Source organism: Varroa destructor, unplaced genomic scaffold (genome assembly GCF_002443255.2).
Source record: "Varroa destructor unplaced genomic scaffold, Vdes_3.0 BEIS01000006.1, whole genome shotgun sequence".
Lineage (NCBI taxonomy): Eukaryota > Metazoa > Arthropoda > Arachnida > Mesostigmata > Varroidae > Varroa > Varroa destructor.
Genome location: NW_019211459.1, coordinates 29,444,374 through 29,463,554, shown reverse-complemented (window position 1 = coordinate 29,463,554; position 19,181 = coordinate 29,444,374). Strand labels below are relative to the sequence as shown.

The following is a 19,181-nucleotide window of genomic DNA, read 5'->3' as shown; positions in this document are numbered from 1 at the left end:
CTACCGTCAAATGACAAAAAAAAAGTTTTAGTAACCGTAAGGCACATCTTTTAAAATATTTACAGAGTATAATGTCCATGCAGAACAACCATCTTAGTCGGCTTCATTTAACTTAAGATTTCGTGTGTGCATAACTGTTTATAGCAGTATATGTATATTATATTGTTATGGATATTACTAGTACACGTAACTTTGTGTTGGTATTCATCTTTAGATTTCTTGCTGTAGTAAACCAAAATCACAACAGAAAAGAAAGCAAATAACTGCATTACTATTATGGTACCGTACAATACCGTGCTAATTAAGTCGACACTTTACTAAGTACTTAGGTCATGAAAAGAAGTTTCTGCTTTTGAACATATGAATACTAGAGTTCAGTAAGATTGCATCTAAGAAATTTAGTGTATAAATAGTTGTTCAATAATGAGGATGAAGTATACCTAAGAATTCTCACCAGCTTTCGGAATCATTGTAGAACACAATGTATACGCCTTCGTAACATGCTACCTCGACTTATGATTTCGTTATTCAACGCTGGTGACTATTGTGACTCTAAGCAAGCTACAACTCTCCCTTTAATTAGGTAATTACAATAATTCCGTTGCATAAAGACCTTAGCGTACGTCTTAAGCACAGCTCCTTGAGTTGCTTCCAGTTTCACTAATTATTTGTGCTTAATAATGATTGAAAGAATATGTCACTGGCTAATCGAGTAGACACTGAGCATTGGTTTTTTATTATGGTCGAAGTATATGTTGGAGCAGACCGTAATGCTAATTACGACCAGGGTCCACAATTTATGCTTCTGACAGATCTGTATCGTAACCCGAACTTATACGGTTCATCATAAATGTCGTCATTTACTTAACCGATGTAACACAATCAGTTAAAGTTCATAACAGGCGACTTATGTCAGATAGAGCTTTCTAATAATGAGATAAGACTTATCGATAAATATTGATGACGCTTTCCGATTCGATTTCTAAAGGACCGTTTCCCAGTTGGGGACCTTTGTAACGTCTGGATTGGTCAGGTGTTTAAATCAAGCCGCTAATAGGTAAAGCCTGTTAGGCAACTCTTGTTTTCAATTACTGAGTGTGAATTCATGTAACTCAGTAACCCAAAACGTCTCGACTAAAGCAGTTTTCTTTTTTGATCACGCGCATTCTTACCCTGTTTTCAACTTCTTTTTAAAAAATATTATCTACACGTTGCACGTTTTGGCATCCGTTCTGTGCCTAACGGTTATTATAGATCTTTTTTTAATATAGTTAATATAGAATTAAACCGTAGAGCTGGATTACGAAATTGACCCACATAGGGCTGCCACATGTTTCCAAAGAATTCTGGACTCTTCTTATGGCCACAGTGATTTTCAAAGTGTTCGTTCCTTGTAAAGTTACCTTTTAAATTAAGAAAGCTTTTTTTTTAAAGTAAACGTTATCAGCTTACTCAACGACTATAGTGCTCTATACAGACCTAACTGACAAGTCAGGCTAATACCCAAATAAGTGGAAATGATAGCTATATCAACGGGCTGTATCATTTTGAACAGCCTAAGAGGCACCCTTTTAACCACAAAGAATAACAGTAACATCAAATGATTTCAAAAAATCTATGTAATTCTCTCTAAAACATTTCCATTCACTTATACAAACATGATACTAATCTGCCAGATCATAGATTTTCATTTTTTTTTAAATTTTATTCTACTTTTGATAAGGCTGAAAAATATAACTGCACTTGGTAGGTAATCAATAATGGCAAACGTATTGGAATGGCTTTTTAGTTGAACTTGAACTACAAAGATGCTAAAGGGGCATGAACGCTGATAGGGATTTACTTCAAAATAAAAAAGCCTCAGTGGAGACAACCTGTAACAGATGATATTGCATATTTTGCAGAAAAATTCCGTAGATATTCTGTCTTCAGTTCTGTACTTACCATGTCTAGTTCCCGTGACATTTCCATTCTTCATACGCGTGTTTGAAGTGAGCCATTTAATATTTGGGCGTCTATATATCTTATTATTTAGCTAAAAGTCGCTGCCAAATAAACTCAACAAGTACGATCAGCCATTAGTTATGGTTCATATAAAACGTTTCTTTGTTCTGCTGTTTTATGATTCTTTAATAAAAAAAAAAAAAAACAATTAAATTCCATTCGAATTATTACTGATTTTATTTATAAAGCTACTTTTGGGGAGGCGTCTCGTTATGGGGCAACTTGTTGCCTTGGAACTATGCTTGTTTTCATTGTGTGAATGGGATTGTTGAGATAGCACAAAGCACCGGCATAACATCTGCCTGCCATCGCCTATTCTAGCGGCAGCTATTGTCTGAACGAGCTTGATAACTGTCTAAGGTTTTCATAAAATTCTTTTTTTTTTTTATAAAAACCTTAGATAGTTATAATTAATTAAGTTAATTTTTTAAAAAGATTACAGTGGAAATAGATTTTGCTAACTCAGACGCTTCACTTGACTGATCCTTTTTAAAAATAGTCTGACTGATTTTCAAAATAATAATTTGTCAGAGGTTAGTCTCTTCGATTATTTCGAGATCAGTGATATGTAATTCCATGAGTCCAATACAAAAGTTTTGTATCTTTTGCAGAACTAATCACAGGTATTAAAATCCGTGAAACGATCTAAAATGGCTGACGGCTTGCTCATGAAATTATCAATGATTATATGTGATATAAATAGGTTTTGCAATATGATCTCGTCAGATCATGTACCAATATGTTGTAAGTAGATTGATTGGCACAGACTTCCATCTAAGATTATTACACACGTTGCAAGAACTACGGAAGACTTTGCAAATGTAGCTGATGACAGTCCTGTGGGAGTGCAACTAATTTTCCATCATAAAATACACGAGAACTAGCTACTTGAAGTGCTCGTCTAAGAAGTATGGTGCTGCTATGCTCAACATTAACAGCGAATACGTTTATAGTCATCTTCAGAAACAGTTCAGTAATAGCAACCGACTTTTCTCTTCGATCGCTTACAAAAGTTTTAGAAAAGCTTGCGAATCGCACAAGCATGCTTGTAGGAACTTGCGGTTCTCAATGGTGCTGCCTGAAGACAGAAGAGCAGCTGATAAGCGTAATCCTGCTTAGTCTTCTTACCTACGAATCTGCTAACAATCACAAATTAATTCGTAAAGAACTGCCACACCATCAACCGTATAGCTACAGTATGGAAGCACCCATATATTAAGTACTACATTGACTCCAAAAGAAGTGTTATGTTAGTCATCGATTTCCTTACATTCTATTATGAAACAACGGATGTGGAAAACTGTAATATGCTACTTCTTTACCAAATCATGTTTTGTTCAAGTGAGGGTATTCTCGAGCCAATTTAATTTCCTTAGAACCCCTTGAGCGAAAAAATGGCGTGTCAGTCGTCGGTTGCGATACTCTGGTTGCATTTGATATTAGCCTACTGCAGCGTCTTTTGCCAACAGCTAGAGAATGAGATGACGAGCTTATATCTGCAAACTGCCTTGTTAACTTCATGCATGTTTTTCTCAAGGACTATTCTTTTTCTTACATAGTTGAGGGCTAAGCTGGAGCATAGCACGCCCAGAATTAAAACGTGCCACAAAGATGCGTTCAGTTATAATTTAACCGGTTCTTGTCGGACTTTACCGGACATATATAAGATACTTACATACTGATATATGGGGTCAATGACCCTAGTATTGCGGTATTTCTTTTAACTTCTTAGATGACGACCTGAAACGTGTAGGCACAATCGTGCCCATTTTCGCAGCAAATCTAACCGCTGCTCTCCACCTTAGAGGCATAATTACTAAGACGAATCACTATGTTCTTCTGGCTCTTGCGATATCTAAAACACAGAAACGTCTCACTCTACGTAGTCACATTGGCTCCCAACTATCTCAAAAAATCAGGAATATCAATAACGGAGGTACGTCTTTATCCATGCTTGTCGAGGTCTGATAAAGTTCTATATTGCAGACCTTCATATAACGGAATCCTTCGCCTAAAAACTTACTGCTGAAGGTTGTGTTGTTGAAGGTGAAAGCAACAGCATATGTAAATGACGTCGTGACCATTATTCGCGCAAGGCAACTGAAGAGATTACGAGGAAAATTGAATCTGACATTGGGAAAAAAGCATCTGAGTCGATCAACAAAAGTCGGCTAACTTTAGCCTTTGCCAAATCAAGTTGCATAAGGCAAGTGACAGCGAAGACAGAGAAAATATCTGCGGAACATGTCAAGTGCATATGAACTAAAAGAAAGTAGAAAAAGGATTCTTACGTCAGTACCAGAATCCATCATGCTGCTCAAAGCGTCTGCCTACACTGAACTTAGAGCAAGGGCTTGTATTATATAACAAAGACGCTCCTTTGCAAAGCATAAAGTATTCTGACTTCCAGAGATATACCATCACTCCAAGCTATAAGCATCTACACTGTACTGATGCTAGCGGGTTGTATCATAAGACTAAATAACACTGAGAGACACGATTTGTGAAAAAATCAATAAACTCTTCTGAAGGCAACTCTGGGAACCCGACAAAACGAGCGGGCGGAGATGCAACGAATGCCACGGTCAGAGACACCATATCTAACATAAAATAATGGTTAGTGAGACTGGTTGGACTATACACACCACGTCACACAGTTGCTTACTGAGGATGGGATTACCGAAAATTCCCTCTGTTTCATTGAGTAAACCTTATTAAGCATTTGCACTCATTGTAATAAGGGAGCAGAAGGTAACGCGGCTCCCGATCAAACTTCAGACTTTCCTGTAAAAAAGAGGACTGTTACTGGAGAAAGACGACGTTGAAGTGTCGGCTTTGTAGAAGAAATACAATACTAAAAGCTGGCTTTTAAAGAGATGAGGAACTCGGCTAGTGAAACCGCGGCCAAGTGAACCGGTGGCGCCTGCTGCTTCCTTCTGCTAGCCCGGAGTACTAACAAATGAAGACTCGGGCTTGTCTAGACTGAAGAAGATTGAAAGAGTCAAGACTCAGTGGGTAGTGGTCTGTGTCTCAAGTTTTACGCCCGGTATCGCCATTAAGCATTCTCTTAAGACGGCTGGCTCCCAGCATAAAACGAAATGTCTATGCCGAACTTAAACCTTGAGCACAACGTGTTTCCAAAGTTAGCAAGCAAATACGTTACACCTGGGACAGTGAGTAGCGGAGTGGAAATAAGGTTAAGCGCCGAGGATAAGCCTTACACTGGGCCCATATAAAACAGGTTCTGCCGTAGTGGTCTCCGGCTCGCATGTAAAACGATTACCCTAACCCTCTATATAAAAACAACACTTGACACGATGTGCTTTTCAGTTAACTTAGACAGGCAACACGTCAGGCCTTACATTTCGGTGCTGTTTGTTCGACAGGAAACAAGCGAATTGACAACTGAAAGGAACCAAGCGTAAGATTAATGAAGGACGTTGTGTTCCTGCATTTATTTCGGCCAACTCTGTATTACTTCATACTAGCCCATAATATTTCTCCAAATACTTGTCCCGGTTGTCACCGCCTTTATTCTAAGACATTTTTAAGTAATATCTGCTCACCTAATCACCTAATTTACTACCGAACGTTAAATTCACTAGACTGTGGGAACTGGTTCCGTTGAAAAAAGCCAACATTCACAAACAGCTATGTTACTGTCGCCTCCTGTTGTAAATACACATGCATGTGTACTTCTGGCCTAAGTCATTCTGGTTTTCTGAACGAATCGGACGGAAGGCACCGTTCTGGGGCCTTCCGTCGTTTCGTGGTTGAGTAATAATTTCTAAGCCTTTTAGATACAGCTGACGTAGCTCTTTACATCGTCCAAAACGTCTCTATCACGTAGAACGCTACTTTTGTTTATTGAGCTGTTAATTCTACATCCTTTGCTTGCACGAGAAAACGTTTACTGCAGGTTCGTCTTAACTGTGTAAAGGTATACCGCCATTGACTTCAGGTTGGTTTTTTGATAAATTCGTCAAACACAACGGGTTTGACACAAAATCAAATTCAAGATAACTCAAAAAAATTGCGTGTTTTTATCTTTAATTACATATCTTTTTTGTATTAATGAAAGTGTTTTTCAACAATGGAGTTCAACTTCGCTTGAACTCCTTCTTTCATAACTACGTCAAGACATATTGCTCTACAAAACAGCTAGATTTCACAAGGCTTCTAAGTGTGACATCTCTGTTTACTTCTCTATAAAGGAAAACCTTAGCATATTGCTTTGGCTTCCGCTACCTTTCAGCCTTCCTCGGCGAATCATTTTTGATTAAATTGGTCGTCACTTATAATTCAGCAGTATAAATATCAAGTGGCAGAGTTTCCCATAACAAAAGTTGATAGAGAAGGAAAAAATGGGGCGTACGAGATTGGGCCTATAAAAGACATTCCGTTTTTTCTGGCAAGCAAAAGTTGCTTTCAAGTTTTACTATTATGAAACTTTCAGATTTCTTGGAATGCATGCAAGCCAAAAATTTAGTGCAATTCACGTTAATGAATTTGTCTCGTTGTCTTAATTTCAAAAAAGTGAAGCTATGTGGTACAGCTAAGTATTTTTCGCACTTATTATGGAACATCTGTTGAACAACGGAGAAGTGAAATAACTAGCTCGTTTTGTATTACAGTTTTACGCTCTTCAAAGTTACATTTTTAATGGCAAATTGAAGACACGTTATATTTGGTAAAAATTATTTTATTGAGTTATTTTACATGACGACTTTGGGGGCTATGTGAATTAGGGTAAGGTAAACCTATTTGGAAATTTCGAGCCAAAAAAAAACAAATTCCGTCTATGGTAATTTAACAGAGAAATTAACAAGCCTGAGTAGTTTCAGGATACAACTTAGATTTGTAGGAATGCGTACATGTGCTTTTTTAAATAAATTCGTAATAAATAATTGAACATATCTTTGCACGAGATTATGCGTGCTCTGCTAAAGAATGGAGGCCATGAACCTAAAAGTGTTGCAGACATACTGGTTAAGATTTGTCAAGTATATATATATATATATAGCTGACCCTATTGACACTATATCTTAGTTGCTGGAATTTACATAAAGTGAATAAAATTTTGTGACTTTATAATAATAATATTAATGACCCGTATCTTCGTCCATACGACGGTAGCGCTAGGTGTCCACAGTAAGGGCCACTTTGCGCCTATTTGACTGCTAGACATTATATGCCTGTGGAGATGCGACACTTTCTTTGTGTCTAAATTAGCGTCGTTGAAACAGAAAGAGCGTTTGGCACTTTTTTACTTTATTTGTATCGTTGTGTGAGTAAAACGACCCTTGAATCATAAATATCGATAAAGTGGTAAAAATTTGGCTTATCGACGGTATAGCTCGTTTAGTAGTTTTTGGGGCTACCCGGGATTAGTCATTTTAACTTTTAAAAATAAGTAAAGTAACAACAAGTAATAACATCCAAGCACGTTCGTTATTTGGAAGGCCCTTAAAGACTTATAAGCTGCAAGGAATGTTACTGACAGGGTCTTCGAAACATCCTCATGTGGTCTTCTTTCAAAGGCACTACAGAATCATAATAGAAAAGTTACGTCTGAAAGTTTTGGGTTGCAACCAGTGCAGCCGTGACATATTTTTTTAGCGATGTTTCAAGCGCTTTGGCTTTTGTGTTTGACGAAACAAATTGGTGTCTTAAGAGGTTGTTGTTTTCGCAGCGGTCAGTTCCTTGAACGTTCTTTCCAATATTACGCCTAATCCCTAAATTACTTTTAGATGAAAATACCAACTGATGACGGCAAGGACTATTAAAAATGTGATTCATTTGTTGCTGTCAAGTGCATGAGCTTAAAGCTCAGCAGAAGCATGTGTCACAATGCAAAACAAGTAACATGCCTTCTTTTCCAGAGTGTCGTATATAAGTGTCTTAGTGCTTTTTTTTGCGCTTTTACCTCCTCCCTTACCTACTGAACCATATGTAGGAATAAATATTAGTGAAGTAGTTGCGTGAAGAGTTCATACTATTCAAAAGGATATACTGAAGGCAATGCTTGGTGAACGCTGGTATGTTTTTGCAGTGCACGGTCGTTTTGAGCAAAAACTTTTTATTGTAGCTGCCCGTACAATTATAACGCAGCAACTGATATTTTTAGGTAATCTGTCGGTGATGTCTATATGTGAGTACTACACCAAATATTTTATAACCACTTCTGCTCAAAACTAAAGAAAAGATACAAGGCACGATGCTGCTATTCGATGAAAAAGTAAGGTTTACGTATGGTAACTGTCTGCGCAGTGTTTTAAATAGTTTTCATTGACGCTTAGGAGTCACAAGCTTTGGTTGAACCCAAGAACGAAGAAAAAACATTTTTCCAAGTATATTTGAAGCTCGATGGAAGTGCTGCTGGATTAGATTCTGTAATGGCCTGGCGCAAACGTCCGCTATAAATATTTAAATGACTACGCATCGCAAAACTCATGCAATAGTTCTTGTTTGCACTCTGGTTACATCTGATAGCTTCTTTAGGGAATGCTTGCTTCAAAACATTTTGAATTGTAGGTACGATCTAATCGACTATGTGACTGCTCTCACTCAGCTTAAATGAGTAATAGTGCATTCATTTAAGATGAGTCAAATGAATAACATTTAAAGGCTTTCAAGTTACCATGGTGCATAAGAATTTATATCATGTCTCCGCGATACCCGTAAACTGTCAGTTTTCCTGGAACACCGATGTACATATGTTCATATAATGTTCTATAAATATTAAAGCTATCAATTTTCAGTTCCTCCAAAAAGGAACTTTCCAAGGAACAGCTATGGTATTGTCTACGTATAGGGTACACTACACACACTCAAGCTCCAGCATTCCACGTGCGAAGCGGACTTATTTCCTGCTCAGCCCAAAAATTTTACACCGCAGATTAGAAGGAATAATTCCGCTATGCCAATCTAGTTTCTTCAATTTTTGGATATTTCCGCCATCTTCTAAACGAACTCCTCGCGGAACAAAAGCCTCGCATGTTAAAGGTCTCATTATATGTTAGAAGTATTCGATACAAAATTTCCTTGTCAGCTATGCCGAGAACACAACAAAAACTCATCGGTCATTAAAATATTCTTCTCGTATTAGAAAAAAAAGGTACGTCAATGAGCACTGTAGTACAGTGGGATTGTACCAGATTTATTATTTAATTTTTCGTACACTTATCCATTTTGATAATGTCAAATGCACTGATATAAAACATTGGCCACTAGCAAATAATTATGATCCAGCCCCATCGTTATCAACAACCAACAGATCATCTATCAATTTAGTTTATTTATTTATTATGTTCATTATTGACCAGCTGCAAGTCGTGGATGCAAATTTCTACTCATTATTTTGCCTTGTCATTTTATCATGCTGCCTCATGAGCGGTACGTTTAGTGGCGGTACCACTACGCGAGGCAGCTTCAACCTGGGATGGGAAAGATGTAACACCAAGTAAAATAAACTTTTTAATAAATAATACTGCAAGCGAAATTGTCCTTCAGAATCATCGCTGCAAGTCACAGTTCGTTTTCGTTGGAATCGTATCTGTATATCCACCATCCGCCGTATTGCAACGTTGCCAATCATATTAATGCGATACTCTGTGCTAAACAACAACTAAGATAATCGAAGAACTGCAGCCAATACGCAATAACGACAAGTGGACTATTGTTTGTGTACTTTTTTTGTATACGAATGCAGCCAAAACGGCGGCTAACCTTTGCTTATTGTCTCTTCTATTCATGCATTCGTTGACAAAAACGGGCGAATGTACATGCGTCATTGTAATGTTTGATTGGTGAGTACAAAGCGGAAGGAACTTCCAACTTTCCAGAATGACAGCGTTGCTTTTTTGGCTGATTGATACCTATTCTATTGTGTTGTATCTAACATCTATTGTATTGCTTATTGAATGCAATACCTTCTCTTTGGAACTAGTTTTCGTCTATATAATATACCAATCTTTTATCCTGCTAGTATTTAGTCTGAAGATAGCATTTCCACTTTACCGGTAATGATGATGATGATGGCTAGTTTTCAATTTCCTCAAAGTCGTATTGATTTGTTGAATGCTAGGTTCTTTTCCGTATAATCACTATGCAATTCGATCTTTCTTTTTGGCTAGGAAAAAAATAAAAGCTTTGCAAGGGCAACCATGGACGTCCCACCATCTAGGTGATCTTCATGGCACGCGTTTCGCAAAAAGGATCAGTTTCTCGTCGTTAGATCTCATCATCATCATTATTATTTCGTTAGCTACGATATTTTTGCTGTTATTTTTTCTTATTATTATTGTTAATATTAGTTTGTGGAATAATGAAGCACTGGTCTCTTTTGCGCTCGCTCATTACCTTGAAGGTTGCTATTGTTTCAGATGTCATCGCCACCATCGTGAACATCATCATTACCTTCAGCATCACAATCATTATTCCTATACTATTGGTTTGTCATAGCATTATAGTAGCGATATAGTAGGTCTAGGAAAGAAAATTATATCACATTTTGGCTGGGATTCTTCTTCTTTTGTCTTTGCATCATCGCCCTCATTTAGCGACCAATTAATGCTAATAATAATTTTTCCTAATATTATTATCACCGCAAATTATATAGTTAATTGCATTATGCGCCTTTGTTCCCTGAAATCGTGCAGGGTCGAACAAACAACGACAAATCACTCCATCATCAGATCAAGGTGACGCTCATCGGCGCCAGCACTGCTGAGCCGCAGAACCCTATGCAAACGCTGTAAATAATTTATGATTCTGTGATACGAGGAGCAACCGCTATGCGTCTGTCTGCCGAATTACAATTACTATTGTAAATCGTAATTATTTCAAAACGTTCGTTATGTGTACCAAAAAATACGTTACTCTATATACTATACCACGTACTAGTGTTAACGAGTCACAAGGAGCTGGTGTCAGTCGTATGTTTGTCCTCTCAAAGAAAGAAACAAAGAAAAATAACATTCAAGGCATGGCCAGCGCCATACCGTTTTAGTCGGTCTGCTTCCTCGCTTCGGCGATTCTAGCGGTGCGGCACAACAATTCGCTTTAATATTGAGTTGTTATTACAGCGTAATAATTAATAACCGTTTACATCATCTCCTTTCGTTCTGGCTGAAGGTGCTGTGGTTTAGTTAAATACAGTTAATTATTAATAACATCATCGTAATTACATAGATTTGTTTATCTATTTACTGGATCTAACCTTAATATCATCATTATAACTATTGTATAATGTTGTAACACTTAACATTTGCGACTGTCTGCATTGCCATTATTACTATTGTGATTTTTTTTATTAATATATCATTATTATCGTGTGTCAGGATCGTCTGCTATGCCTGTTGAAATTGGCGCTTTTCTGCGAACCCTTTAGTTCCCGTATCGCCTTTGTCTTCGTCCCTTGCTCACGTTCCGCATTCATTTTTTTCAACCAATTCTCCATATGAGATATCATAAATCGTTCACTAATACCCGTTGCAACTAGCTCCCTTTGTCTGCCTATAAGGTAACTATTATTGTTGTGAAGTTGGATGAATTTGCTAGCTGCTGAGGTACACCCATGATTTCTTTATTATTTTATGAAGGCATTCACTGTAAAATCATAGCTTTCATCGGGTTAGAAGTTATGTCTGAGAAGGCGGTATGGCACATGTTGAATTGTAACACAACACATTCTCGTAAGCGAGCGGTCAGCAACAAAACAACAAATAATGTTGTTCAGTTTGTTTGCCCACTATTTATTACTTAAAATAGTTGGAACTTAACTACTGTTGAATCAAGGCGAACATTACTGAAATCGATAGAATGTGATTACTAATAATTGTCATCTTGTCACTATAGAAAGAAATTAATCCTCTTGGACATGTCAAGAAAATGGAATGGGTGATGTTCATCTAAGGACACGATGCCTATTTTAGATTTCGGCATGTAGTTGTGACCATAAAGGAATTTTTTTATAGCTTCCTGCTTACATCACGATAATCTTACATGTGAGTAGTGGGAGGAGTTGGAGTTGGCCGACAACGTTAGTAGAGATCAACATCATTGTAATTAATTGTACATAATTGAGGGCGCTGGCAAATGTAAATGTAACTTAAAAAACATGAGATTTTTTAGAGAGACGATAACAACCTTGACACATTGTGATCTAGCTTAACACCCCTGCAAGTAAGTGGCTCTTGCAAGTGTCAACAACATCTTCCTTTCTAATGCCTTGTTGATACTCAAGATGTATATTTCTCTCGTCACATCTCTGTACAGATACAACAGCTGGTAACATAAAACAGCTGCGTAACTTATTGTCGACTCAAAGTTGTGTATTGTTTGAAAATATTGTGAATAATTCAAACTCATTTGCGACGATTGCTGTGAAGGTACCGTAAAACGAATAACTTGAACTTATTGTGTTACTATTTGACTACGTTTTGTGCTGGTGCAAAATTGTGCACAGGTGAACTGAAATGGATTCACAACACTGGATTAATCAAACATAATTATAAATAGGATTTCAGAGCAAATCGGTTTTTTTTGGACAGCCATCTAGCGGTATGCTCTAGTTTGTTAAAACCTGCAAATCTCTATATTCTCTGGTTGCAAGGAAGTTTTTTAAAATTACAAAAGTAATTAGATTGCCAAAAACAGAATGCACCCGCTCGAGAATACCACCGTTTCTATAGCCTCATCCCTGCACAAATTGAAATCGCGCTTTAAACGCAAAAAGTGATTATGGCCATTTAGATAGTAAAACAGATTTTCAGTTTTCTTTTTTCTGCAATATGTGGGAAGTTGTGCCATCGACCATATCAAATCTATAACCACCTATCTATATAGCTTTTCAGTAATTCATAAAGCAATTGTTTAATTTCTTTACCGAGCATACGTGCCAACAGTGGATTTAAGATTTACATGAAACGTTTCAATTTTCTAAACATAAAAACACACGAAGTTTGAAGAACTTCTGTTTTACAAGCAAATTTTGTACACATGTATGCCAATATGATAAGATACTCCGAGGATGTTGAAATCTCACGATAAGGTCTTGATTGTGAAAGCGTGGTTTCATTTTTATAGTATTAAGTTTCCTTCCCATTTAAAAATATGCGTGGTCACTGCTCAATTTTAAGAAGCACAAAAATATGACAAATTTAATACATTTAGCTTGTAGTACGCTTCAGCCACGTTTCGAGGTGATTGTAGGTTCATCAAAAAATACAGACCTTTATAATCTTGCAGTGAGAACTTAAGGTCCATGTGGTAAGTGAATGTTTTTTACCGATCTGTAAATTGCAATATGTTTATAGGTTAATCAAATATGAGGATGGCATTCTTATGATGGTTACCTTTTTGATGATCATCGTCATCATCTTCATAATTATACTGGGGAATGTACATGTACAATGTGGATATGGCAGCCGCACTATGTTACGCTTTATAGACTTAAGGCAGCAATCTTCACAGTCAAACAGACAGTCGATTAACTTAAGTTTGCAGATGAGATAGGCGTTTGGCTATATCCATCCTTTACCCATCTAGAGTAACCACCTTCAACTCAACACCGCCATTCATTAACACCTTGTTAGTAACTTTAAGTCTAAACTAGTGGAATATGTACAAATTCAATATTTTTTGTAGTTCTTTTTTTATTTTTGCTAGCATCTGCAATCTGCGGTACTTGCTGCTGTCAGCTTTGTATGACACGGTGATTCTTGTACTCTTGGCCTCCGCGGTTCCAACATGAGCCAAATCTACCCGGCTTTACCCCGCAACATTGCCATATATCCTATGACCTATTCACGCATTTTCTGCTTAAAGGTTCGATTTCGAGCAGAATGTGCATTCATTTATGCCCCGCGAACATGCTACTCGATGCGTCAGGAACGCAAATGTTTGCAAGCGAGATGGTTACTGACAGTGACCTTTACCTTTCTGACCTCATGGTTGTCAAGGTGCTAACTGGAGACACTGGGAAAATCGAAATCAGAGGGTACGGTATTTTGCCTGCCTTTCAGTTTCATCCGCCTAGTATTAGCGACCAGTGGTCGGGTGTTTGAATTGCTAAACGGTTCCTTTCCAAAAATTCATATCTTAATATATACGAGTGCTCTCCGAAACATCAACAAATCGTATTTCCTGAAGACACACATTATTATTATATATGACTATTATTGTGTGGTATTGACATTATTGTTGTATGATATAACGGAATGTACCCCCCCCCCCCCCCGTTCTGCATTCCCTGCCATTTTATTATGCAGTTTATGCCCTGCCGAGTTTTATACAAGCCACCGGGATCGATAATGAGCTTCGATTTTTTTTTATCTTAACAATGGTATATGTTGTAAGCCTATCACTTATTATTACTAGTGCAGTGGGTAGTGTTTCTCGGGAGGGGCGATATTGATACTGGTGAGGGTTGCATTAAATCTGACTGACAACATTATATTTTCGAGCAGTGCATAGCGTCTGACAAGCGTGCGATTTGGGAATGCGCGTTGGCCGGTAACTCGCAAGTTCATCTTGTCGACTGCATTAAAAATTATAACAAGGTTATGAAAATGAATGCTTTCATATTACGGACACTCAACAACTACAAACATGTTTCGATCTTTCCTTTCTTGAGCTAGGCGGGACGAAGCTGAATAAAATAAACACTACACTTGTCGTGTCATTTCCTCCTAAATCCTTGCTTTTGAGCCTGAAGTTAGAATGAGCATCGACTAGTGCACAAGCGAGTTTTGTTCTTTATGTGCATACGTATCTATTACATTTAGGTTTTGACTGAATTAAACTGTAGAAACTTACGAACTAAGGACAAAGGAACTTTAACCCTCAGATGGTGGCCTGTTAACTAGCCGTTCCCTTTGTCCATGCTTAATTATAATAAGAAGACGTACTTGCTTTATTCTGGTTCTATATTCAAAGCCTCGGCCGTGCGACTTCTCTCTAGCGCTATTTAAACTCGCTTAAAAAGTCCAAATAACATCGTTCCAGTTCTAAGGAATTATTGGGTGACTGACATTCTGAGTTCACGGCTGATCGTAATGTGTAACCGAACGGCTGAAGGATGTTGCAAGGAAATATCTTTGTCGCGGGGCTCCCGTTGTTGCGCCACCAGTTGGCTGCTGGTGTAATAACTATACTAGTGCCTTTAATGTCGCCTCTTACCGCTAAATTCCCGCTCTGTCCCATAATTCGAGACGAACACGAGCAAATATGTATATATATAGCCCGACCCCATCGTGATTATCGCCACGGTCAGGGGGTTAGCATAAAGCCCGTAAATGGCGATCAAGAGAACAACAGCTCTTTGGTAACCCTGTATTGGTAACAACTTAACCGAAAATTATTTTTGCGACACTTCCGCCCCACATAACTTTTTGGCGATTAGAATTCAAGCAAAACAAATTCGCCAGTTGACTTACGTCCCATTGTTTTAAGGTGCGCAGTCAAATCTCTGGTTAGGATATCTGGGTTCATCGTTGACAGAAAGATGACCTCCCCACTGGTCCGTTAGTTACCTAAGGGACGTTATCGAGCATCTCGATTGTTTTTTCTTGTACTTTTTGATGGAAATAGACTATTCGGGTAGATTACACGTGTGTACTTTGTTTCCTTTCTGACTGGTGCCGGTGCAATGGGGCTACAGAGTCCAAGAACGATGCCGGATTTTTAGCTAGTTGCGCGTCGAGCAGGCTGCATTTATCGTTGTACTGGCGTTGGTACTGTACCGTCGCCTGGCTTCGCTCCTCTTCTAGTCTACGGCGTACTTCTTCGTGTTGTTTCTCCAACTCCTTTTTCTTCTTCTCTAAAATGCAGCTCATCTGTAGTAACACGAAAAATAAATAAATAAACAATAATTGTTCCGTTATTAATAAACACCTTTATATTCTCTTAAATGGCTGTCTAAAAATTAATTTCGCCACTAAAATTGCACGACGTTGAGGTAGTTTCTGATCACTTAGGATACTTACATTTACTTGTTAGGCTAACGAATCGCCAAGTTCGACCGAATACCGAATTTTATTATTCCCACGTAAAAATAGGGTGCTTGCTATTTACCTTAACAGATCCTCTTCAATACATTTGATTTTCGAAAAGTACCGTAACTACGAAACGAGAGGTTTTAAGGCAGATTTTGTAAAATTTTCGAATCCGAAGTTGCTTATATGAAACAATTGACTAGGTCACGGATTTGCACGAGTAGACTAATTAGAGGATAGGAGACCGCAACATGGGTTTATATCTGATTCATGAGAACCGACACTCATAATAAATACACGTAAAAAAGACCTATTGAGAATTTACCCTAGTATCTATTAATTAACACATCTATACGCACGAAACTAAATCGATTGTAAACACTAATTCGTTACTGCCGGTCCAAAGTTCAGCAACCTAAATCACAACGCCTCTTTATATTTTGTATAATTACGTGTCAGATTTTTACAGTATTTAGACACCATTAATATATCCGATTCTTCTATTGAAATATATTAGCCTTTTTTTTTCTTAGTACTATAATACTTGATATAGCAATTATTAGTTTAACTAGTAAATAGATAGGTACAAAAAATAAAATTTAAAGGTGTTTTGTGGCGCATCGACGTTTGTTGCGACCTAACAGAATGTCTTTAAAATACTCATTTGAGATATCTGTTAGCATGAGGCAGTTCTGTCCTCACAAATCACACCTGAGCGTTATGAAGGTTGTGCTGTGATTTTGTATAATGTCTCTCGTAAGATCTACAATTATCATATGAAATCTCATATTGCTAGGCTTATAGCTAGTAAAGATTCTGAAGGTTATTCTGCTAGTTGGCTTTGATGCCTGCCACTAAGCAACTATTAAGAAATGGATAATTACTCCACATTCCAACTTTGTTTTATAACGTGTAAGCATTAACTGTTTTTGTACAGGACCTATCTGTACTATGTTTATGTTCTTATACGAACAGTCATGCTGTTCAGGTTTCAATCACTACTTTGGATACAGTGACTTTGATTTAGCAGGATGTTTACGGTAATTTAATTAGCATTGGTACAACCTTTTGACGTTCGGTGACGGCTTCGCCAATCATCTTCTGCTGTAGTTCGCGCTTGATTCGGTCGAGCTCGTTCTTGTCCTTGTGTTTCTTAATAAGGAGTTTCATATCGTCTTTAGTCGATGTCTCTAGACGCTTCATAAGTTCAGCCACTTCCCTGACGATGAACAGAAGCAATGTTAAAACCTTAACTATACTGCGCCATAAAATATATAGACAAGATGATAGTTATGAAACAGAGTTTTTATTTTAAAATTTCCCATCAACTATGCGCATTTCGTGGTGCCAATACTTACTTGCAAAGCAAGAGTGTTGCTATTGCCTAGTACGCAACTTTATAAGGAGAGCACATAGACCTAGGTAAGGTGATTTCCACATTCATCAAAACATCAACGAAATACTTACTTTTTAACAAAAATAAATACGAACAAAGTAACAGCTAGATGGATTCAAGGTGCAGTAATTAGTAAGGTTGCCAGAGGAGACAGACTGACAGGGGTAGCTGTTAATGCCAGCAGCGACGTCAGCTCTCACAGCCTACATGGCCCCTAAAACAGAGAGGCTATCGCCAAGTTTGGGTTGTGAAAACTCCCGGAATAAAAGGGGCCGTCATCGTACGAGAACGATGGATTGACGAGGATAATAAGGTACTGAACTGCTATTAAGACGGCGTATAGCCGTGAGGATGGTGAACAGCCTAGTGATGAGGATGTCGAGGACGCTATACCGTCAGCACACTCCATTTCGATAAACGTAGTTGCGTCGAGATAGCGAAGCCGCTAAAGTTGGCTGGAAGCAGCTACCTAGTAGCAACGGTAAACCCAACGGGTCAGACATAAAGGTAGCAAGTAACTACAAGTTTAAACATGGTTAATGCGGTTAGGAAATAAAAGCTTAAACTGCAAGCTGATGTATCGTCAGCGTACCGCATAGGGCTTAGTATTATAGACGGAATTTTATTAAGTTTGACGGAGTTTTGTCGAGATCAGAAACTGTGTAAAAAATCTTTGAAAGGAACCATAAACAGAGAAATAGCCTTTTTAACAACATGCAAAGGGACCTAACATAAGAAGTCATATCTCTACCCATAAGAACGGTGTTATAAACACAAATTTTCAATCAAAAGAAAACGGCTGGAAAAAAATCTCGCACGTTTCCTAGTCACTCGTTAGATCTAATAATAAGTATAAACAATAGTTATCATTCCTTTATTTGTATATTTGTATATATTTATATATTAACTACACCAGAGTGTTGAATATTGATTTTCATTATAAATTTGCATAACATCAGCGACTATTGACTTATCGTATGGCACTCTGAAATTTATAGTATGCCGGCTTCTACCTTGGAAGTGCCTGATCTGTACTGGCTCTTTAGAACCTTGATCTGGCATTTAGACGGTTAGGGAAGATAAAAGCCAGTGCTATGTCACTTGGCACTTTTATCTGTATAGGTAATTTCATTAGCCGACGACCTTATTTCTACACCACGATACAACAAATAATCCACTAACATAAACTACCTAATTCAGCTTACTTATCATGTAGATCTTGAAGCTGTTGATTTTGTTGAGTTTGTGATAGAAGCATCGCTTTCTCCATTGCTGAAAATACCTGTGAAGGAAAATCACCTTTTTGGTTAAAAATCTTTTATTTTTCGAATTCTGTAATAACAATAATAATAATAATAATTATTATTATCATTAGGTACTAGCTTTATCTTTTGAGGCTATGCCTACGTTAGTTCTACTGTAATTCCATCTAAGACACGTTTAACATATATTTCTATTAAGTATATTTAAAGTGAAATCATAATACAACTCCTGTTTGATTTAAAATCCTTTCCCGTAAAAGTGACAAAATCAGAAAGAAAATATCTTAATTTGAGTTAAAACAGCTGAATTACTGTAGGCAACGTACCGCATCTGAATATTTTTGTTGAATCTGCATCTCGGTTTTATACTGCTCTCGTAAAATGGCAGCCACACTTTCTGCGTGGCTTCGTTGCATTTGCTCGATCTTAAGTCGCTGTTCTTCTGACGGACCGCCATCATTTCGTACGTGTCCACTGCGGGCGGATATTTCCAAACACCACGGCCAACGTTCAACGAATAAT

At 37.7% G+C, this 19,181-nt stretch overlaps 1 protein-coding gene across 6 annotated transcripts in view; it reads right to left on the bottom strand.

The window, feature by feature from the left end:
* Positions 1–9,130: 9,130 nt before the first annotated feature.
* Plc21C (Phospholipase C at 21C) overlaps positions 9,131–19,181 on the bottom strand; it is an 88,187-nt gene continuing 78,136 nt past the window's right edge. For all 6 annotated transcript variants that reach the window (XM_086992001.1, XM_086992002.1, XM_086992004.1 and 3 more), the window contains 4 exons: positions 18,986–19,133; positions 18,603–18,679; positions 17,067–17,220; positions 9,131–15,842 (listed from right to left, as the gene is read on the bottom strand). In XM_086992001.1, the coding sequence (XP_086848127.1) occupies positions 15,612–15,842; positions 17,067–17,220; positions 18,603–18,679; positions 18,986–19,133 (610 nt within the window). In that variant the 3' untranslated portion in view covers positions 9,131–15,611. The remainder of the gene's footprint in view (positions 15,843–17,066; positions 17,221–18,602; positions 18,680–18,985; positions 19,134–19,181) is intronic.